Source organism: Citrus clementina, unplaced genomic scaffold (assembly GCF_000493195.1).
Source record: "Citrus clementina cultivar Clemenules unplaced genomic scaffold, Citrus_clementina_v1.0 scaffold_8, whole genome shotgun sequence".
Lineage (NCBI taxonomy): Eukaryota > Viridiplantae > Streptophyta > Magnoliopsida > Sapindales > Rutaceae > Citrus > Citrus x clementina.
The window spans coordinates 4,901,443-4,924,210 of NW_006262022.1; the positions used below are offsets into that span (position 1 = coordinate 4,901,443).

A 22,768-nucleotide genomic window follows, 5' to 3' on the forward strand; every position below is an offset into this window, starting at 1 on the left:
GTTCTGAAACGACTAGCTAAATGCAACCATTAACTTTTCATAGATGCTTATGGAATCCACATGAAGTCGTGACTCAAAAACACCTTTATTGTAGTTGCATAAGACAATAGAATTTATTCATTGAAACATTAAAAAATTAGCCACACTTTTTTCCAAGACAAAGTCAAGTTCTTTTGGCTTATGATGCCAAGCCATGAAAATGGCAAATTTTGATAATGGAGGAATTTTAAAGTATATTGGAGTATGAAAAATAAAAAAAGGGTTCTTGTAAATTTTTGGAGCGTAATCTTTGACCGAGTAAAAGTTAAGGATCGGGACAGCTATGGTATTTACATTGTTTAGTGATTAGATTAGCTATGAATTATGTTATATAGGTTAGTTAGTTTGCTAGCTTAGTTATTTTGTTAACTTTACTCAGCTTGAATAAATATAATAAGTGGTACAGATCTAACAATTATAATATTGCTTTGACAGTGTAGATAATGCATAAGTTTTTGGAGTTGTTTAGTTTTTTTTTTTTTTTTTTGGATTATATGAGACTATTGCTCAGATTACAACTCATATTACATGAGACTATAACTGATATTTACAAATCAGACAATTACTGGGACCAACTTACATCAATACTAATGGAGCTCTGCCCATATTTTAACCCTCACAAATATTCGAGAGATGTCTACTCCTCACTCGTGGGTAAGGGAGAAGACTACCTTCACTCAAATTAATTGAGAAAGGAAATACCCCCACAATGCTTTAGTTTTAGTATCATGTGGAATATAAGTTGTGTAATATCATTAATGCACTTGTAACCTCATTAAATTCAACAAAGTATGTACATTGAAGTAACGATTACAAACTGTTGTAGTATTTGAAGATATATATGCATTTTTTTTTTCCTTGGACAAGAGTTATATATACATCTTAAGTATCATAACATTGACTGCCAACAACACTACATTACAGAACATTATTGTCTCCACTGCACTTTCAAAATGACCAGATTTTTGTAGCTTCTTTACAATGCACTTCACTTCCTTTGCATTAGTATCAATTATATTTATGATATAAGAATATATCACACCGGCCATATTCCCTTAAAAACAACTCCACCATTAAGGTCGATCTCTTTTTGGAATCCACCACTTGAAGTAGGCACATTTTAGTTTGTTCATACATCTTTTACAAAGCTTGCAAGAATTATCATCTAATTCTGATATCTTTACTTCAACTCTCATACGACATCTACATATTCAGTTTCAGAAACTAATCAACCTATCATTAACTCAATTTCTCCAAGTTGGCTCATACTCTTACTATATGTTTTACTTGCATGATGTAGGGCAAAAACTCGTTTAGTCCCTATATTTTAACGTTAGTGTCCATTTAGTTCCTTATTTTAAAAAAAAAATACCTTAAAAAATCCCTTCTGTTAAATTATTGACACCATTGCCGTTATTTTTTATTATTTTTGGCTTGCTTTTATAATATTACCCCCTTCTAATAATATTTTTTTTAGACATCAATAAAAATAAAAAACTAAATTACCAATTTAACCCCAAAAATAGTTTAGAAACAAAAAGAATACATATTAATTTTTGTAAAACACTCTGGTGAGGAGTTAAAATATTTGTTTTTTTATTAACGTAGCAATTTAATTTTTTTACAATATTATTTTTTTGGACATAGATGAGCTTCCACAAAAATTAATATATATTTATTTTATTTTATTTTTTTGGGTTGAATTGGTAATTTAATTTTTTTATTAATGTCCAAAAAGAAAAGAATCATTATTGCAAGAGCATAACATTATAAAAGTAAGCAAAAGGAAGAAAAAAAAAAGTAACGATAAGGGTATCAATAATTTAGTGGCAAGCATGTTTCGAGTTACTTTTAAAATATAAGGATTAAACGGACACTTACCTCAAAGTATAAGAACCAAATAAGCTTTTACCCTTTTTTTGAACTTTTGGCATTCGGGTTGTCAGTGTATGGCAATGGAGGGATTTGAATGGATTAGCAAGAGTGTTGACCAAAAACCTGCTCAATTGCAGTAATTATGATGTTTTCCTTTGCTTGAAAGTAGATGTGCAATGGTGATGGAAGCTCATGCTGGGTGATGGCAATATTTATAAGAAAAGTTGTTGCTAATGTTACCATTGATGACAACGGCAATATTGGTAATTTTGCTTCTTTTTTATTTTTTTGAACATTTCTCCATATTATTAGGCAATATAAAATTTTAATTTGATAGGGATATTTTTTAGACTTTTTAACACACTCGTAAGTTAGTTACTGCCAAATTTTGGGTACGAAATGGTACTTGGCAATTAGCTTTTTTGGCTCCAAAAGGTATTTTGATCATTTTATGAGTCAACTAAAAGGCATTTTACCATACTAACTGTAGGGAAGGTATCTAAACATACAAGCAAACTCACTATTTAAGTATAAACACCCCAAGGCTCAAGGAAGGTATCTAAAATTACCCAAATTAAAAACTCAGGCATAGAATATATTCAAACAGTTTATTTCAACCACTAATGTTATTTTCAATATAGGGATACAAATAATTTTAATAAATAAGAAAAAAGAGAAGAAAAGAAAGAGTTTCCTCGATACATTTTAATCAGAGGAGGAAACCTTTACAATTAAAGCTATCTATAAAATAGGAACCATTAGATTCATCACTTTTATTTCACTTAACATTCCATTATTCAACATCAACTGGGAATTCGTCTGGCCATTTCAAGTACCCCCACTAGGATAGACACATCCATTGTAACCTACAATCACAAAAGCATTGATTCAGTAGAGCATTAAAATGCAGCACGTGGTACATCGACATTGCACGTTAAAGCTTCTTTTTATATGCCTACTTTACTATGGACAATTTCTAATATGTATAGTTAAGGCACACGTTAATTTGATTCTTCCAAACCGATTTGTAAAAGAAGACAATAACTACAAAGCTAAAGCATAAAGGAAGCAGTTTTTGCCTATGGTTGTGGGGACACCAACTTATCAAGAGAATGCGATTACAAAAATCAAAAGCCGGTAGGCTTTTAGATACCTAATCATGCATTGTGGGGAAGCTAATGCTGTAAAGAGAATATCATTATCAACTTTAATGTGAAGCTATTATTTCCATTAAATTATTTCACAGAGACTTGTCCCCACAAAAGAAAAATTGGGTACTTTTGTTCCCACTTCTCAGAAGTATTGATTTATGCACTACTGAAGTTGCTTAAGGAGCCACAGTTTGCAGACATATGGACCAATATTAATTGATGCAGCCACCAACTTTTTAGGAACAAACAAGTTTCACAAAAGCTGAAGAGGTAGCTGAAGTTAATAAAAGAAACAATAATGAAATTAAGCTTACTGGGATTTTGGGATGTGAGTGTTGCCGTTTTTGAGAAGTCGCAGTTCCATGGATTTTTTGCAGAAGTCTGGTAGTAGAGATTCATGGCAAAAGCAGCATGTGATACTACTGTATTTGGTTCAAAACAGGCACCTCCTGGCTGGATAGGACTGCAATCGATGCCTTGGCTGCAGGCATAGTCAAGACTTGCCTGCAGTTGTGCATCGGAGATGCCGGCCTTGGGCACACACCAACCAGCTGCTGTTGGTTTTGGTGATGGAGTCGTTGGAGTTTTTGGAGTTGATGGAGTCACTGGAGCTGATGGAGTCTATAGATAGGAGGAAAAAAAGTACAAAAGAAAATGAAGAGAACATCATCATCTATAGTATAGACCATATGAAAGAAATCAAACCAAAAAAGAGAACAACAATTGAGATAGAACATTTCAAATCCTCAACTTATCAATGAAGAGAATGAAGAGAATGAAGAGAACATCTAATTTCTCTAATATGAATGTGTGGTTTCCTTTATTTTAGAAGAAATTTGATCTCAAAATGAACCATTTTTTCATCTAGTCCTGTTTGGAACTGAACTTGAACTTTCAAAGATTTTTTACACGCGTATTTTATTATCACTGAAGTCTCACAAAACATGCTAAAGAAAAAGAAATTCCATTATGGTTTAAAGAGTGGCAAGGTTGATTGTGTCTCACCTGGCTACTCTTTGAAATACCAACATCATATGCTGCTGAAAGGTCTGGCTTGAAGAGCCCGAATGAACGTTCAGAGGTAGGGCCAGGCTTCAAGTCCTCATCATAGAGAGCAAAAATATATGTATCCACAGATTTTCCAGGCATCAATGGAGTTCCAGCCATTGATCTAAGGTGAGCAATCAAGTTCCCGTTATAGGCCTTGGCATTCTCAACACTAGGTCCAACCTCATTCGGGTCTCCGCGGTAAGGCCACCCTGTCTCTGCAACCACAATCTCGACATCCTTGAACCCCATTGCATTCAAGGCTGAATGTACAGCATCAACCTGCATACACAATCAAGCCAATCAGCAAGTCGCAATACAATTCACATTGCGGCATCTCATCAATTTCAGAATGAACTACTGTTTCAATAATTTGTAACAGCGGCAAAGTCATTCGAATTATTGGCAAGTTTGGCCCCACAAGTAATAAAATGCAACGTTAGGTGGTCCCTAGTTCAATGTTCACAAGCAAATTTGATGACGTTTTTTACACGGTTTATTTTTTCATGCCAATAATATTCGTTTCGTGGAAAGATTTTATCTACAATTATAATTATTGCAATGGCCAACCTGTCAGCTAGCACAATGGAGTCACATCAGCTTCATTCAAATGCCCTCAATAATTTCATGGAGTGAAAAAAAAAAAAATGCACAAGAATCGTCTATTGATTTTAGCCAAGTGGAGATAAAAGCATTGAGATTATCAACACAATATAGATTTAAGAAAGTTAATTCTACCAACTATCAAATCCATATGCATGGCCAAATTATTATTGCTTTTGGACAAGAAAATTGACATCAACAATTCAAGGAGAATGACTACATACAACGTTCATCCTCACTCCCCGTTAAAAAAAATTCCAATTTTTTTTTTGTTAGACTTTTTTTTTTCTGACTGTAAACTAATAATTTATGGGTCCGCCTAAGTTACATTTAATGTAACTTACAGCCTGGTTGTGCAATTTCATTCAGCCTCCCATATTCGATGTTATTTATATTATATTCATGAATATTATAAAACTTTCTGATTTAGAAAATTTCGTTTAATCTCTTGCACTCAATTTTATTTTATTGAAACCCTAGAGTACGAATTCGCCCCCTATAATTTTAAATTCTCAAAATAACCTCATTTAATTAAAATTTTAATTATTATTAATTGAATTATAATTATTATTTTATTATAATCATAAATATATTTATATTTTTTAAATAGATTATTGTTATTATTAATTACAAGAATAAAAAGTATTACAGTTAATTAATCTATTAACAATAATTAATAATAAATTTTTATTAAATTGTTAATAATAATAATAATTAACGATAATTATTATTAATAATGAATTTTTAAATAATAATAACAATAATAATAATTAAAATACAAAATAATAATTATGATAAAAATTAATTAAGAATTTTATAGCAATTGGTTATAATTTAACTCATTCTGATTTTAATTCAAAGACAAAATAAATACATAAATGATAATACAACTCATTCTAATTACTATTTCTTCAGTTCAAGTAAATAAATTAAAATAATAATAATTATTATTATTCATTTAATAATATATTTTCTCAAATATTTATTTTTAATTTACTTTTTTCTAACAACCAATATATTTTCATCGAGTTAAAATTGATCTACATCTTATTCTATTGTAAGATCTTACAAAACGTGATTATTTTCAAAAGTTAAAAAAATCTACACACACACTCTCTCTCTCTCTCTAGAAAACGTTTCAGAGAAAAATAAATAAAATAATATTATAATTTATTTACTTAAACTGAAGAAATCGTAGTTAGAATAAGCTGTATTACCATTTATGTGTTTATTTTATTTTAAAAACAAAATCAGAATGAGTTAAATTTGTAAACCAATTGCTATAAAATCCTTAATTAATTTTTATTATAATTATTATTGTTATTATTATTCAAAAATTAATTATTATTAATAATTATCGTTAATTATTATTATTATTATTAACAATTTAATAAAAATTATTATTATTAGATTAATTAATTGTAATATTTTTTATTCTTGTTATTAATAATAACAATAATCTATTTAAAAAATATAAATATATTTATTATTATAATAAAATAATAATTATAATTATAATTATAATTCAATTAATAATAATTAAAAAATTTAATTAAATGAAATTATTTTGAGAATTTAAAATTATAGGGGACAAATTCATACTCTAAGGTTTCAATAAAATAAAATTGAGTGTAAGGGGTTAAACGAAATTTTTCAAATCAGAAAGTTTTATAATACTCATGAATATAATATAAATAACATCGAATATGGGGGCTAGATAAAATTGCACAACCAGGCCGTAAGTTACATCAAATGTAATTTAGGCGGACCCATAATTTATTATGTACAGCATTATTGTACGACTTACCATGTTGGTAAAATAAACTAGAAAGTTCAAGGTATACAGAAAAAACTAAGAATAATTTTTAATTTTATATATTAATTATTTACGATTAAATTTAGTACCAAATTTTTGCTCAACATAAAATTAATATCTAATTTTGAAAAATACTTAAATTATCCAGCAAAATTGACCTAAGCTTTATTGGAAACTGAATAAATATACACAATGAACCTAACCTGACCTGAGCCCCACTCAAAGTAAATGTCTTTTGTTCACACTTACCACCGTCATGAAAAGTCCACGTGGATATCAGACCGAAACTCATTTTAAAAATAAATAAGTAAATAATATAATATTAATTTTATCCAAAAAAGGTTAAAACATTTGTAAAAAAAGGTTACATAATTTATTTTAAAATATAAATTAAAGAGACTCCAGAAAGTCCTAGGTAAATCTTGTGGACACGTGGACAAGTTTGCGTTAGATGATGAACTTGCGTGGAAAGTTTGTCTTTACAGTTTGATTAACTCATGACTCTTGTCCGTTGACCCTCAGCCTCAGGTCAACAAGTCCTCTAATAAAATTTTTATTTACAAGAAATTAAAATTTTATTTTTTTGATTCAAGATTTTTAAAATTATTGGTGGACTGACCTGGGCGTCGAACATGTTCATGTATTTGATCCCGGTCCCGGAGTCAACTCGTCCCGCGTTGGGTTGAAACAAACAGAAGGCAAGAGTCTCGGGTCTCGGGTCACTTTGATAAGCGAAAAACGGGTACGGGTTGATGGTAAAAGGGGAGCCGTGGTCTTTAAGAAACTGCAAAATCCCTCTCATAGTGTCTTGGCGGATGAATGACCCGGAGGACGGCGGGTCGGATTGTGCCAACACGGACATCGCATGAACCGTTGACACCTTAATTTTCCCACCAAGTGAGGCCGCGTTAAGAGCGTTTTGCATATTTGCCATTGCCGGAAGAAGCTGACTGATTAGATTTTGGTCATTTGATATCATCACCTGTCCAAATCATACCCAATTTTTCAAAACAAAATAAAAAATTGAAAACGTACTAATTTTATTTTTATTTTTTCTAAATTTGCAATTAGAAAGCGTTACTTCATAAAATAAAAAGCCTTCTTCAGCTCACATTTTTCTATGAAAACTCTCTCTCTTGTTCCGGCTATAAATAGAAAACTTTATCTTACAATTAAACATTTTCCACTCTGAAATATTTAGCTATCATGTGCTACAAAGATAAAAAAAAAAAGCTTTATAAATTTAACCAAAGAAATAAAGTAATAATAATAATTGAAAAATGAAAAAAAAAGAATAAAATAAATAACTTCTAATTGACCTCATTCCCAACGGTGATGAGAATTATTTTGCTGGCGGGGTAAAAAGGCAACACGTTTGAGTTGATCCACTGAGTAGCGGCGTTAGGATCAGAAGCGAGAGCCGGAATATCTCCACTGGAAGCGCCAATTACAATACCAACCCCAGTGTTTGCTAGTGCTTTGATGATGGCCGGATCTGCACCGTAGAGCCTCAATTTCTGTATAGAAGTCGATTGCAGAAGCTTCGCTGTAGCCGCCGGCGGGGGCAGGTTATCCGCTACTTGGCCGTAGTTCACTCCGATGAATGACTGCGAACCTGCAGAAGAATTAAAAAAACAAAAAATTAAGCAAATTAAGTGTCAAACGAAAGAATTTTTGCTTCTCATATCTAAGTTTAGCTGTTTTCAAAAATTAAAAAACCGACGCGAATTCACACGTAATTTGACTGTTGAGTCCGTTGGATTTTATACAAAAAGATGATGATAAAGACTGTAACTTACTTGAGAAGTGAAGAACTTGAAAAAGGAGGAGAGAGACGAAGAGGAAGAGTGAGGAGTTGGAGTTGGCCTTGGCCATGGACAGAGAGAAATAGATGGAGAAGAAAGTGAAATTTGTTGTGATGTGTTGTTGCTTGTGGCCTTGATTGGGAGAGCTATAGCTTCTTAAAATGATGTTGAGTCGTTAATTATATATATTTATTTTTTTGAAAAGCGTTAATTATATTTTTAATTTTACCAAGAGAGGGGCCAAGGGTGGTTGATGAGGAGAAAGGGATGCAACTTGCTACGAGACTGTAACGGCAAAAGTTTTGAATGGCAAACTGGCAGTTTCTGATTAAATTTCAAGATGCTCTCGCCGAATGGACCCCGCCGTGTTGTTTACATTTCCACGTTCGGTATATTTTTGTGAATTGGAAGGGTAAAAATGTCATTAAATTTCTTCAAAAGAATTTTTTGTGATGGCGTGGAAGGTAGGTGTGCCCTGCGTGAAGGTTATGCCTTCAGTAAAATCACCCGACAAAATTAATATTTTCAAGACTATTTCGTTTACTATAATAAATAAGTCAGATACTAATTGCTTAGTTGATAAGATTTCAAGTTGAGAAGACGATTCAGTATTTCAGTCTCAATTAACACAAGTTTTAAATACATAACTCATCTTATATTATCAAATGTACAATCCATCCGACGTTCCATTCCGGGAAGACCACGCAACCAGAGCATTATACCACTTTTGCATATCCACGTCAATCTTTATTATAATAATACTAAAAAGTTCCGAAGAGAAAAAGAAAGGGATAGGTGGCGGGTTCCTATTGGGCCAGAAGTTACCGACTGTAGAAGCTAAGCCAAAGAGCTCCCATTGGAGAGTCGATCCCGGCCACCAGCTAGCCCAGTGTGGATTTACAAGAACAGATGGCCGCACTCGCGCTCGTCAAAAAGTGAAAATATTTCACCGGCAACATTAGAGTTCGGTAATTCCACTATAACATAAAGTATTAATAACAGACTTTATTGAAACAAAAAGTACCAATAAGAGGGCTTTTTCGTCTACGTATGTTACATGTGTTAACTTAAGTTGCAAGGTAACACGTACAAGGTACAACTTTTACGCGTGCAAAGTCGTCAACCACCAAAATTTAAAACGGGCCATTAATTTGTAAAGAATTTTGTTCAGAGTCGCGTAACACACTCGCCTACAAAGTCTCTCTCTCTCTCTCTCTGATCGTGACATGCGTATAATAACGCAACAGATAATTACAATTACTCTGTTTGAGAATACAAATTATTTGATACCTTATGAATTACTTGCAAGAGGTAAGACCATTTCTCTAGTGATGATCGATCACAGCCGATCTTCTTATTTAATTATTGTTTTTAACGACGACAAATCAATGGACCACAGCTTTTCTATTTTGATTTTTATCCAGACATCAAAGGCTAGAGAGAAACCCACAGTGAACTGCAAAAATTGTTAGAGACATAGGGCACCGATCACATTGCCATGATAATGTGAGCCCCCACCACCATGTGGCCATCTCATCTCCGGCCAAAATGCATAGCATAATGTACAACATTGTCGTCATTAACCCATCGATTGCACCCCATGGCCAAACATTATCATAGGCTACATACTACATGTCAAGCTCAAGCACAGAAAAACTTGAGAACCATTTCATTTGCACATGCATTTTCTAGTTCTGGTATTACCCTTGTATTGAAGGGCATCCAAAGTTCAAATCCATCTTCAAGTAACAACTATGTTTCTGAAACAACAAGATCTAAAAGTGCAGAGGAGGGTAGAGAGTACAATATCAATATAACTTTTAGAAACTATGCAAACAAATACATAAGAGGTACAAGTTCTCATTACAACACAATCGCCAGAAGATAAAAAAAAAACCTTACAAGACATGTCTAAAAGCAAACAAATCAAAATTCTTGAAGAAAATGCCAATAGTTTGGGAAACCAAAGGACACAAGTGATGGATGATGACCGTGTCCTGATTATATAGACAGCAAATAAATCAAGGGCAAGAAAAAATAGAAGCCACCCTCAAACCATCCAAGGAAATTAATGAAATAAAAGAAGTTGATCCTATATCGACAGCTAAAAGTGTCTATTTCACCCTCCAGAGTGGGAGACTGGAGTTGTTTCAAAATGGCCATCCTTGTATGTGTGAACAAATTGTTGTGGCAAAGCATGCTCCGCCTACAATGAAACAGATGGTAAGGATAAAGCCAAGGAAGCCAAAATTTTATTACATTCTGGTTTGTTAGTCTGAAAACATAATTCAAGTAGACTCATTTTAAAGCAGATGCTGAAAAATCAATGCTGATAATGAATCTCCATAAAACAATCATGTAGAAATATTAATGCCAATTCATGACTCGGTAAATATCTAGACCCACAGTTTCCAGCTATTAGAAATAACTTTCCATACTGTTCCAGCCAACAATCCACGTGTGATTCTAGAGTAAATTACCCAAATATGTGATATGATGAGCATTAACTGATTTCAGAAACATTTAGAAGACCTTACAGCATTGTAAAGGTTAACTGTTAACTATCCATAATAACAAAACAAGTTCCTGCTTCCCCCTATTCGGATTTTAGGGTAACAAAAATATAAAGTGGAACATAAGCACATAAAGGCAAGGCCAAATGTTCTATAACACCCCCTAGAATTACATTTTAAAAGAACTTTCATATTACAGGAAACACTAATTAAGGTGCCAAAAAGAGTAAAGACATCAGTTCTGACACCAAAGTTTTTCAGTGGCTGCAGACCAACATATGCAATTCTAATCAAGGTCGTTCCATATTTTTCCAACTGACATCATTATACACTGAGATAACAAGCCAATTTGACCAAATGTTAAGTAACTTACAAATTAATAGCACATACAAATGTTATATTATCATATGCACAAGGAAAATGGAGAAAAATTATAATTAAAGACACTTTCAGGAGCAGACAAGTAAAATAACAGAATAGTAACACCAAAACATACCCAATCACTGTCAGGCCCAGCACCAGGTACCAACACATTGATTTCGCTAGACTTGGCTGTCGTTATAGATGCCCCCAAAGAATCTTGGCTCAAATATAACTGGCAACCTCCTGTGTTGTCCACTGAAATAGTTGGAGCTGAACCCTACAAGAACAACAATAAGTGGACATACATTACAACACATTTAATATATTTTAAATGCACGACCATTACCGCTATATTAAAGGTAATACAAGAAACTAAGAGAAACTCAACAGAGTCCAAATTCAATTTAACATCAGAAAAAATTTAAAAGCATAATGCAATTAGACCAAGGGTTAAATAAAATAGATACCTGACATTGGGCCTCAACACCATTGCAATTTACAATCTCAAAAGCAGCCACGACATCCTATTCATCCATGCCAAGAACATCAACTCGGTATAAAGCATTTTATAACTCATGCTCCCATAACAAGAAATATAAAGGTTATCTCTTTCTAAAATATTGCAAACTAACCTTAAAAACAACTCCCATCTTCGTGCATTTGTCAATTGTAATATTGTTCACTTTCCCTGCACAATTTGGAATAATATAAATTGCTCATAGCTTTGAATGGGAATCCAAACAATAAAAACTTGAGAACTCTTGGCAGGATAAGTAAACAACCATACAACATACAAGTGAATTTCCTTTTTTAAAGCATGCACACTCATAAGGCTCAAACCCATGAACTGAGTCCTAGGGAGCCAGCTCCTTACCAGTAGAGTTAGACCTTGGCCTCAAACATGTAAGTAAATTAACAGATGAAAAATCCAAATTAAAAAAAAAAAAAAAATTCGGCAGATTTATCAACAATAATAACCTTGAATCTGCAAAACAGAATCTTTGCATCCAAACACATATACAGATTGTTTTGCATCACAATCATCAATAACTAAGTTCTTTCTTCCAATTTGATTCTCAACAACCCACCTGCAAGGAAATAATAGAGAAGCATCAAACAAATAAGACTATTGCATCAAATCCATCCTTTAAAAGCAAACCAGAGATATACATCATGGTATACTTACTTGCGACCCATTTGAAGCTCTAATTTGGGAGGTCCTGCTTTGGAAAACGAAGGTGAACTAGTACGACTTTCCTTTTCACCAGCAGCAACAACACCACTTCTGTCTGCACGGTTTTTGGTCTTCATATCACCCGTGACCTTTCTTAAACCTAGAAAGCAATCAAGTTAAATTATTTAGCTGTTCAAAGTTCCGTGCTCAATATTTAACAGAAAGGCGAGATGAGAGAAAATTACCAGCTGTAACGGGCTTCGAACTAATTTCTTGAAAAACAGCAGCCATTCCTTCTTTTGGGCGTGATGAAGATGCCTGAGAAGATTCAGAACTGAAGAGAGAAGAAGGTGGAGGGGGTGGAGGGGCAGGGGCACCTGGTTTATGAGCAGGGGCAGTTGGTGAAGGAGCTTTAGCTGGAGCAGATGTCATTGTTTTACCAGTAGCACTCCACACTGGGCCCAAAGGATAATGACTCTTAACATAATCCCTCAAACCAGGTAAATACAACTCCTTGAGAGCTCTGGCCCACTCAACATGATTGGGGTCTTTGCTTCTGTACTCAACAAGAATCTGAATATCATGACACCAAATGTCAACAATAAATTTTTTGCTAATGAAAACACTGAATAAATCTCAACATGATCGGGCTCCCAGATTATCAAAAAATTGAATTGAGAAAATTAGTGCATGCTAATTTTTCCTTTATTTTCACTTGTTTAGAAAATGAATTAAGCACGAGTAAAAGTTTAGCATGGAAACATCACATAAAAATACTTCATCATGATCATCGTGAGATATATTTGCAAAGCAAGATTCATAGATGGGCATCCTTTTTATGATGCCAATACAGTTGTCCTTGCTTGCATACTCTACTACAAAACAATAGAAATCATGAATGCCAACAGACAGCTCTAAAATGTCAACTGCTGGCTCTTACATATACAAATAGTACCTTATTGCTGTAAAATTCAGCCATTTGCCAACTTTCTTCCACGTGTGCAATAGGCATGCTCATACCTTAAAACAAGAAACACCACCAAAATTGAAAGTGAAGAAAATAACAGACTCACTACTAAAACATAATAATTACTGGACATTTCTCTTACCACAGTCTTTGCCCGTATATGCAATCCAAGCTAAAGCTGTGAGACTGTCAGCAGCAGACTTCAAGTGGTTGAAGAAATCAGATCGCCTCCCTTCTGTCATAGCATTTGCTTTCATAATCACTTCATTCAATGGTTTGAGAAATTCAGCCAAACCCACAAGGTCAGGTTTCTGTAACATAAGAACAGATCCCACACAACACCAAACCAATTCAATTCACAGGAAATGGATTTATGAAGTACAATCAAACACCAAATGCTTAAGCCCAGTTCTCAATTCAGTCTTCTCCTTTATTCTTAATCAAATCCTCAGAAATTACTCAGAGAACTAATAACAATAAATTTCAAAAAGTCTCGTCCCCATAAAGAGACAATATCACCAACTTATCTTTACACATTGGAATTTTTTTTTTTCAATTGCATTTTCACCATCAATTTTTCAATGCATTGACCACTCTCTTTAGCACTCCCCTGGCAATAATTAGCAAGCTTTACATTATCAAGACAATTTTCCCTAGATCAAATGCAATTCAAGTTAATCCACACTAACTGTGTCGGATAGAGACATATTATCTAAATCAAATTCTCAAAGAGCTCAATAAGCATATCCTGAGTTGGTACGGAAATGGGATCTGCAATAGTAGGATACATGAGATTCATATGAGAAAACATAAGTAAACGAGCCACCACTTGAGCCTCTAAAAGATAAGGGTACATGAACAGCCATTTGATCCCCATAAAGTCTTCGTTGAATTCCTTATACATTCGAATATCAGTAAATGAAATGAAATGAAATGCATCCATACCCTTATTATTGAATCCACATTCTAATATTCAATAAGGCAAAAGAAACAAAATGAAATTAATACACATCTATTCGAATCACAAGTTCACAACTGCAAGCATTCATAAACAAACAAATAAAAACATATCCAAACGACGTCCAATCATCCAATCCAACATTCTTTCTATTCATTTCACATAATTAATTTCACAAATCACCAACCTGGGTTTGTTTGACTTTAACTAGAAGCTCCTTCTGTGCACTGAAAGCTTGCTCAACAATCTTCGTCGCGTCCAGCACTTGTCCTCCGATTTTCTCAGCAGCAGCCGAAACCCTACCCAAATACTGCGACATCAGATCATCATAAGCCTTGATAGACGGATCCGACGCCGCGTCAGCTCCATCGCCGAAACTCTCCACACCACTGCCTCCGCGAACCGATATCGCCTCCAGCCGGGACACCGCGGCCTCCAGCCGCTGTATCAGCTTCTCGTCCATGGCTATAAAGCCCAAACCTTGACTCTCTCACTCTATATTACAAACAGATCTGGTGATGCGTGTGTTAGTGGTTACCAGTTTTTATGTCGAGCTTTGAGAATTTTTTTCCCCCAACTTTTAATTTTACGCCGAAAGTGTAAGAGATGAGTGGATTTTCGGTTAGTGCTGTTTGGCGCGGGCTTTGGTAAAGAGACGGTGAGTTCAAGCGAATATTAAGTGACGCGTGTCGCATAGAGATGAGATATCGGCTGTTTTTGCGCTGCTAAACACCTGTTAACTGAATAGAAGAGTGAATGAAGGGGGATTTAAAGAATGCGTAGGGTAGGGTCCCCGAAGTAGGGAGCACGTGAACCGTTGATTCTACTTGGCCTTGTCTCAGTCGCACGATCAGCATACTCTTCCAATGAGATAAGCATCGATTTGAAAGGCATAAAGTTATATTCATTTTGGGGGGGAAAAAATTGTTCACATAAAATCAAAAAGATTATCAATTTACGCTTTATGGTCAACTGGGGATTATTACGACTTATACAATAATTCGTTAACTAGTATGTCGATGAAATAATCAATTGCACAAATAAACAGCCAAGTGTTAGTTAAATTTTTTTATATATTGTTGATTTTCGATCTAATGTTTGTTCAATCCCTTTCGGATTTCATAATTTCATAACTTCTATTCCCTTCTATTAATTGAAATGAGACATGTCTCATTTTTTTTTTTTAATTATATAAGACTATTGCTCAAATTACAACTCATATTATATGAGACTATAACTTATATTTACAAATCAGACTATTACTGGGACCAACTTACATCAATGCTAATGAAGCGCTGCCCATATTTTAACCCTCACAAATATTCGAGGGATGTTTACTTCTCATACTTAGATAATGAAAGAAGACTGTATTCACTTAAATTTAATTGAGGAATGAAATACCCCCACAATGCATTTGTGGGGGTTCGAACTACTGCCCTCTAAGTTGGAGGACAGCAGCCCTGATCACTCGGCCAAACTGAGACATGTCTCATTAATACTTAGTTCCTACTACCATTGGTCACCAAAGTACAATTTTAATATGTTCTAATACAATACAAAATCATTAAACCTTTATCAATCAATGCCTAAAGTAAATATAACACATTAAAAAGTTGGTTTCGTATTACAAATAATTAATATACTTATTTAAGAGAGTCTATGTGCGACATGAATTGGACCCTATGCAATAATTCTTAAATGAAATTATTGCGTATCCTAGATGCCTAATTAAATTAACTAACCATTGAGCTTTATAATTCATTCTCAAATCTCAACTATATGAATCAAAGCACAATTCACAATCATGTCACTTCCAACACGCCTTTTGACACACATGAACTAAAAAAATTAAAGCAATCATGGAGGTGTGGTGACCCGGCTATGATACGGGTACTAGAAGGACATTGGAGGGCATGTCTGTCGTGCCGCATAAAGCGGGTCTGAATTGTATTTTAAAACCTGACCCTTGTTTGGTGCGCAAACCAAATAATACCTGGTCTGATTAAATTCACCGGAACAATCTTTTATTACACTGCCCCCCCACCCACCCCAGGGTTTAAGCCGGTCTCCTCAAATTTTAGCTTAAATATTGTTTATATTTGTTTTTGTGATATTTTATTTAAGTTAATTTATTTTTATTAATTAAAACATTTAAATTTCACCGAGAACAACATTTGACAATAGCTGGTACCACAGTTATTTTCAGCCGTTGGATTCATAGTTGCACAGTTACATTAGCTGGATTTAATGGCTGAAAGCAACTGTGGTATGGTACCACAGTTACAACATAGTTGGACCCTATAAAAATATTTATTTACATACTACAGTGCATACAACACTAAATATAGTATTATATTAAATTTATTACACTCTAACACAATACATTACAATCCAATTCAATCTAGTACGGTACGGTGCCGCGCACCAAACACACCCGTAGGGCACAACACAACACAAAACATAAATGCAGAGAGAGATCAACTGTTGCCCGCTGGGCCTCTGGGTTGCTGTAATGGCAGGGAATAGACAATTACAACAAACATTTGATCCCTGTCATCAACATTTCTGTAAAAATAATGCAGGAATATTTCAAGTTCAGTGAAAGCAACACAATACTGCCTTGTATGATAACTATCTATAATTGTATTGTTTGGTGACCGAATTTTGAAGTGTTTCCTTAGCTTCAAAACTGAGCTAACAGTGTTCTACAGTAAAATATAGTAGGAGTGAATCAAATGAAAAAAGAAATGACTACACTGCTTTGCTTTTACTTTATCTGTAATCCAAAGAAATTGGAGACTTATAGAAAACTCTTGAACAATACTCAGTGTGAAGGAATAATCTGACAAAATATTGCGATATTCAAATATTAAAGTAGTACATATTTACAAGGCTCGTTTAGATGGAAGATAAATGCTGCAATATATCGACAAAAGGCATTAAAAAACCAAAAAAGAAACGAAAGTGAAGCAATATATGCACATCCAAAGCTTAAAATGACAACAATTATCTCCATCTTGATCTCTCTACATTTCCACCCGCAGCGTGCTTCGTTGAATATGGAACTTTGTCGGGCACAGCTTCGTTCAAGGTATGAGGATCTTTCTCTCGATGTGGTCGGTGTTCCTGCAGAAGACAACAAATAAACAAATGAGTTACTATCCTGAAAGGGGAAATAAATAATAACAGTAGACTAATTGGAATAAGACGAGCAATGAATGACAACTAGCTGGGCTTGTCATTTCAGTCGAAACTGACTTCTCAATAAGTGTGATGAGAACTGATGCATAAGAGTGTGATAGCATGACTTACAGAACGAAAAGGAAAGTCATCTGCCTCAAGCATATGAACAATCTGCCCCATCTTTGGTCGCTTATGTGCATCCATATCTATACAACGAAGACAAACCAGCAATGCCCTTTTTAATGCTCTTGGAGATGGCTGAACTTCAATTAAAGGATCCACAAGCTCTTCTCCACGGCGGCTCGCTACCATTCCTTTAAACCAGTCAACCATGTTCATCTGAAATACATAAGATGAGACAGAGTTAAGATGATGCCAGTGTTTAAAAGTCGATACTGGTGCGGTATGTCAGGTTTTTCACCTCTCCAGCTGGTCTTGAATAATCAATTGGGCTCCTTCCTGTAATAATTTCCATGAGTAGAACTCCAAAGCTATACACATCACTTCCCTCATTGAGCATGCCAGTGCTTGCATACTCAGGAGAGACATATCTGCAGCCAAATAACAACAAATAACTAAATAACTCATTCATTTCAGTTTGACTGATTTATTGTTCAAAAATGACATAGGAGTGGAAGAAAGAACAAACCCAAATGTTCCCATCACACGTGTAGTCACATAGCTTGCCTCGGATCCTAAGAGCTTGGCCAATCCAAAGTCTGATACTTTTGGGTTCCATTTTCTATCCAGAAGAATGTTGCTTGACTTCACATCACGGTGTACAACTTTGGGTTCTAAACCTTCATGCAAATATGCTAGCCTGTAAGAGAAATAACCATTAACAGTTATCAAACACTATGAAGAATATTAGAGCAAACTAGGGACTTCAAACTTGTAAGTGATCCCTATAAGCAGCTTCAGATGATAAGGTGATTACCATATTGTACACATACTTCAAAAACATAAACAGTACGTACAATTTGACAAAACAACTGCTAGTTACAAGGCCTAAAACATCAAAATCTTTGGCTTTAGCCATTGCTTTCGAAATTAGAATTGACCAAAGGATAGACACAAGATTATCAGTTTGCCCATGCACTATTTAGGACTAAAACGGTCAACCACATATAGATTCAAGATTGGTTAAGAATCAGCAACGAAATGAAGACTAGAAAACTCACCCTTTTGCAGTCCCAATGGCAATCTTCATCCGAATATCCCATGTCAGAGGGCTCACTGATCCTACATCACCATGCAACCATTGCTCCAGATTGCCATTGTCGACATATTCGTACACAAGCATCCTAAATGACCAGTAAAAATTGCCGAAATTTTTTTTTGAGAATTTTCTTTCTATTTTCAGTTAACCATTTGATTTTAAAATAAGTGATACAGGAAAATAAATGTACCTTTGAGCACCATCTGCACAATACCCAATTAGACCCACCAAGTTCTTATGCCTGACTTTACCAATGGCTTCAACTTCCACCTTGAACTCCTTCTCCGCCTGCCCTCTACAAAGAAGAAGACCACAGCATATATAAGCTTTAATCCGGGAACATACTTCACTTACTACAATTCCTATAGATAGCACTTCACATGCTCAATTCTAACAGAAGATAAAACTAATATTGAAAATTGAAAACAGTGACGAAATTGCTCCTGTGAATTTGCTAGAGCAAATCACAGGCGTTCACTAGTATTCATGTAACTTGTTTTTGTTGCTGTCCTAGGTGCCGGTGCTGGTGCTGGTGCTGGTGGACAAGTAACAATACTTAAAACTATAAAATTTCAGACACTATACATGAATCCAATGACATTAATTCCTAATAAATAAATAAACAAACAAAAAGAAAGAAAAGGAAGAAAAATAAAGTTAAAGGAAGTAAAAAATCATAGCTACTATTAAAGAAGAACAACAAAAGTCAATTAAAGAACAAAGTAACCATTTACTTTTCCTAGTACTTCGCTACAAAGTGAATCCATCATACCGACAGATATCACCAAACATGTCCCCAGATTGACAATTCATCAGCAATTCCATCATGGTACAAATTAATAAACAAACAAATAAATAAATTATATAAAAAAAACCCAAAAAAAAACAAAAACAAGACACAATCTGAAATCTAAAATTGATACTCGCCGGAAAACTCGGATCTGACAGCCATAAAATATTACACATTCTACCTACTACTATCGCTCTGTTTTGACCAAAAATGTTAAGACACAAAACTCTTAAAAAAATTTTCTCGGGAACTAATTTCCTTGGAAACAAACAAAATTTTAAATTAACATCTAACATTTAACATTTAACATTTAACGTACTTGTTGTTAAGAAGATTCTTGACGGCAACAACAGACCCATCTTGCAAGACACCTCTATAGACAATACCATAGCCACCTTCACCGATCACATTCTCCTCCGCGAATCCACGTGTCGCAATCTCAAGCTCCCCGAGACTGTACCACCGGCCCCACCCCATGTCCACCGCCACGTCACTACTCTTACCCGACACGTCATCGCTCTCTTCTTGTTCTTCTTCTTCACTCTTCTTCTTCTTTTTACCCACCTCAACGTTAACAACATTAACGATCTCACCTTCTTTTCCAATTTTACCCACTTGCTTTTCACAATTTTCGTTCCGACCCAGATCCTTTATCTCCACGATCTCTTTGGAAACCAATGGGATTAAACCGGAGCTGTGTTTCACGCGCATTTTTCGCTTACGTGAGTTCTTGGTGAAGCAGAAGCATAAGCAGATGGATAAAGAAACTAAAGCAACGCATGTGAGGATAATTGCTACGAGAACGTAGAGTTTGAGATTGAGAAACTGTGTTTTTGAGTTCATTTTCTGTGGGAAAGTGTTGCCGCTGTTGCTGCTGCCGGAAACTGACATGGTTTCCGGCAAGGTGAAATTTTCCAGGGAATGTGAGAGAAATGTTGTGTTTGGTTGATGGGAAAATTTTGTGAAGACTTTAGAGACAGCCTTGCTTTGGTGGTCTTAAGAAAGAACAAAGAGAGAAAAGAGGTTACAACCTACAACGGATACAAGAAAAAAGGCAAAAGCGAAAGAGGGAAGAAGGCAAATGAAAGGGGTGAGTTTGAAATAATTTCGGGTTGGGATTTGTTTATTATTACTTAAATGCCACTACGCCTGGCTGTTCTTCATTTTATTTCAATTAGTTGAAAATGGGGGTCAATGATGTTGTGGTGTTAAAATATCGTCTCGGAGGAGACCGATATGACAAATTGCTTTATTATGCGAGTACATTTATGTTCAGGATCCCTCTAATATACATGCATGTACCTTACAACCCTCTCACATAAATAGTGAATGGATACTATTCATGTGAGAGGATTGTAAGGTACATGCATGTAACTTAGCATTAGCCTTATGTTCATGACAAAGAATGATATTTTTAATTTATTTTCTGAAAGTGTAAAAAATTGTCAATTTATTTTTATTTTTGTTTGTAAGGTGGGGACAAATGAGAGGTGCATTCATAATTTTTCTTGCTTAATAGTAAGTGAGGATAAATTAATATTTTCATATTTTTTTATATTAAATTAAAGTTTTTTTTAAATACAAAGTAAATTAAAGTTTATCCTCATGTGAATAATAATATATAACTTTTTTTCTCTATCGTAATCTCTTATTCTCGTCTCATAATTAGGTAATAGTTGATTTAAGCTAATTAGTATAAATTTATAATTATATATATATCAATAAAAGTGTATACCTCTGAATATAAAAATATTAATGATAAAAAAGGATGCGATTGGAGTTCATTAACCTCCCAAAAATAATTCAAACTCTCAACATAAGAAAATCATTGTGATTTAAGAAAATGGTAATCACTTTGTCACTAAGTTCCTTAATTTTGGAACAAAGATTTAAGATCCTGATCGGTAAAGCATTAAGCGTTTGATGAGACAAATATTTGGGGGGGGGGGTTTAATTTTACTAATTTTACAAGCTTCAACAACCTTAAAAAATTATGGGACGTGGCCAAATAGCTCTTTACTTAGGGATCAATTTATCCAAATAAATGTCACTTAGATTTGAACAACTTCATGTCATTTGTCTTAACCAGGTTGAACGTGAATATCTAATGTAACATGCCACCTAATAATCTGTCGAGTCAAAAATTCTTGCTTAAACGGCATTTAATTTTTTTATATAAGATTTTCCCCCATTCACTTTTCTATATATGGAGCAATAAACTTTTTCATAGGGTGGGACAAATCTCCCAATATAGAAACTGAAAATTATGGCTCTTGTACGATCTGTCTTAAACGATGTGTAGGTATGTGAATTGCATCACACTCAAAATGATGGATATTTAATTTTTAGTTGTACATATACAACTTGACCCTATTGTTATTATGTTATTGTCGCTCCATTGAATTTATCTTTTACTCTTCATTGATAATAATTAATAAATCACCTTGTTAATAATATTTCAATGGGGTAGAAATTTTTTTGAAATTTATCTTGTATTTAAGAGGAAACGATATGGTGTCATGGATTAAGCAGTGGCGATGTTAAATTAATATAGTATGAAACGTATTAAACAACTTCATAGACTTAATACCTTTATCTAAATACAATAGTTAATATAATAAAAAAAATTATTGTTATTCATCTTTCATTCATCGTGTCTTTGTTATTAATTGATGTTAGATATTATTAGAGAAATAAGTTATTATACAAAATTTATATCTCTACTGGTGTATCATATACGTAGCATTACTACAAGTCAAAATATAAAAGTAAAATGATAAGTAATATAAATTTCACTTGCTATAATTATTTCTTACAAAATTAATTACAAGCTACTTGGAAATGAATGTCACTATCTTATAATACAAAGAGGATCGCTCGTAAATTGGTCATGGACAAAGATTAACGAGACCGCAAATCGAAACTGGAGAAGGATGGAGAAATAATGGATGGGCTTCTTGTAAATTTTATGAAAATGAGGACGGTTTATATTCTTACGTTTATACACCCAATTTCAAAAAGGCCAAAAAAATTTAAATAAAAAATTCTGTGTATGTACCCAGTAGAACGTAACAAACGTAGGCCCCACCGCAGGGACAATTAATGATTACGTGGAAATTTCGTGAGGTTTAATTACCGAGGCTGAGAATTAATTTTAATTCAATTTTAAAAAAGGAGCGCCATAGGCCCCTTTCGCCCATGTTGGCCTGTTGGGCGTTGGCTGCTGCCCCGTTCTTTTGCTTCACACGCGCGCGCGCGCGCGCTC

The 22,768-nt window shown here is 34.2% G+C and overlaps 3 protein-coding genes across 3 annotated transcripts; all 3 read right to left on the reverse strand.

The window, feature by feature from the left end:
• Positions 1 to 2,503: 2,503 nt before the first annotated feature.
• LOC18035509 (glucan endo-1,3-beta-glucosidase 7) lies at positions 2,504 to 8,543 on the reverse strand. Its single transcript, XM_006423188.2, has 6 exons — positions 8,331 to 8,543; positions 7,851 to 8,146; positions 7,151 to 7,513; positions 4,071 to 4,394; positions 3,380 to 3,686; positions 2,504 to 2,780 (listed from the first exon to the last, which is right to left on the reverse strand). Exons 1-6 carry the CDS (start codon positions 8,404 to 8,406, stop codon positions 2,743 to 2,745), a joined length of 1,404 nt encoding a protein of 467 aa, XP_006423251.1. The 5' UTR covers positions 8,407 to 8,543; the 3' UTR covers positions 2,504 to 2,742.
• Positions 8,544 to 10,130: 1,587 nt separating this feature from the next.
• On the reverse strand, positions 10,131 to 15,031 carry LOC18033744 (cyclase-associated protein 1). The gene is made up of 10 exons (XM_006423190.2): positions 14,499 to 15,031; positions 13,496 to 13,664; positions 13,342 to 13,406; positions 12,632 to 12,959; positions 12,399 to 12,546; positions 12,191 to 12,300; positions 11,845 to 11,900; positions 11,680 to 11,736; positions 11,346 to 11,489; positions 10,131 to 10,542 (listed from the first exon to the last, which is right to left on the reverse strand). The coding sequence occupies exons 1-10, from the start codon at positions 14,772 to 14,774 to the stop codon at positions 10,456 to 10,458; spliced, it is 1,440 nt and encodes a 479-aa protein (XP_006423253.1). The 5' UTR covers positions 14,775 to 15,031; the 3' UTR covers positions 10,131 to 10,455.
• A 2,150-nt stretch (positions 15,032 to 17,181) lies between these two features.
• LOC18034263 (probable receptor-like serine/threonine-protein kinase At4g34500) lies at positions 17,182 to 20,772 on the reverse strand. Its single transcript, XM_006423191.2, has 7 exons — positions 19,823 to 20,772; positions 18,904 to 19,008; positions 18,676 to 18,798; positions 18,144 to 18,314; positions 17,916 to 18,045; positions 17,624 to 17,833; positions 17,182 to 17,437 (listed from the first exon to the last, which is right to left on the reverse strand). Exons 1-7 carry the CDS (start codon positions 20,392 to 20,394, stop codon positions 17,318 to 17,320), a joined length of 1,431 nt encoding a protein of 476 aa, XP_006423254.1. The 5' UTR covers positions 20,395 to 20,772; the 3' UTR covers positions 17,182 to 17,317.
• Positions 20,773 to 22,768: the final 1,996 nt, after the last annotated feature.

Excerpts from the sequence above, each read along its gene's own strand:
- LOC18035509 (XM_006423188.2), bottom strand. The coding sequence starts at position 8,406 with ATGGCCAAGGCCAACTCCAACTCCTCACTCTTCCTCTTCGTCTCTCTC. Across the intron at positions 4,395-7,150 it reads TGAACATGTTCGACGCCCAG|GTTGATGCTGTACATTCAGC; the intron begins GTCAGTCCACCA and ends TTGTGTATGCAG. Across the intron at positions 3,687-4,070 it reads GTATTTCAAAGAGTAGCCAG|ACTCCATCAGCTCCAGTGAC; the intron begins GTGAGACACAAT and ends TCCTATCTATAG.
- LOC18033744 (XM_006423190.2), bottom strand. The coding sequence starts at position 14,774 with ATGGACGAGAAGCTGATACAGCGGCTGGAGGCCGCGGTGTCCCGGCTG. Across the intron at positions 13,407-13,495 it reads ATATACGGGCAAAGACTGTG|GTATGAGCATGCCTATTGCA; the intron begins GTAAGAGAAATG and ends TCTTGTTTTAAG. Across the intron at positions 11,490-11,679 it reads GTGTTGAGGCCCAATGTCAG|GGTTCAGCTCCAACTATTTC; the intron begins GTATCTATTTTA and ends TTGTTCTTGTAG.
- LOC18034263 (XM_006423191.2), bottom strand. The coding sequence starts at position 20,394 with ATGTCAGTTTCCGGCAGCAGCAACAGCGGCAACACTTTCCCACAGAAA. Across the intron at positions 17,834-17,915 it reads ATTCAAGACCAGCTGGAGAG|ATGAACATGGTTGACTGGTT; the intron begins GTGAAAAACCTG and ends TATGTATTTCAG. Across the intron at positions 17,438-17,623 it reads ATGACTTTCCTTTTCGTTCT|GAACACCGACCACATCGAGA; the intron begins GTAAGTCATGCT and ends TGTCTTCTGCAG.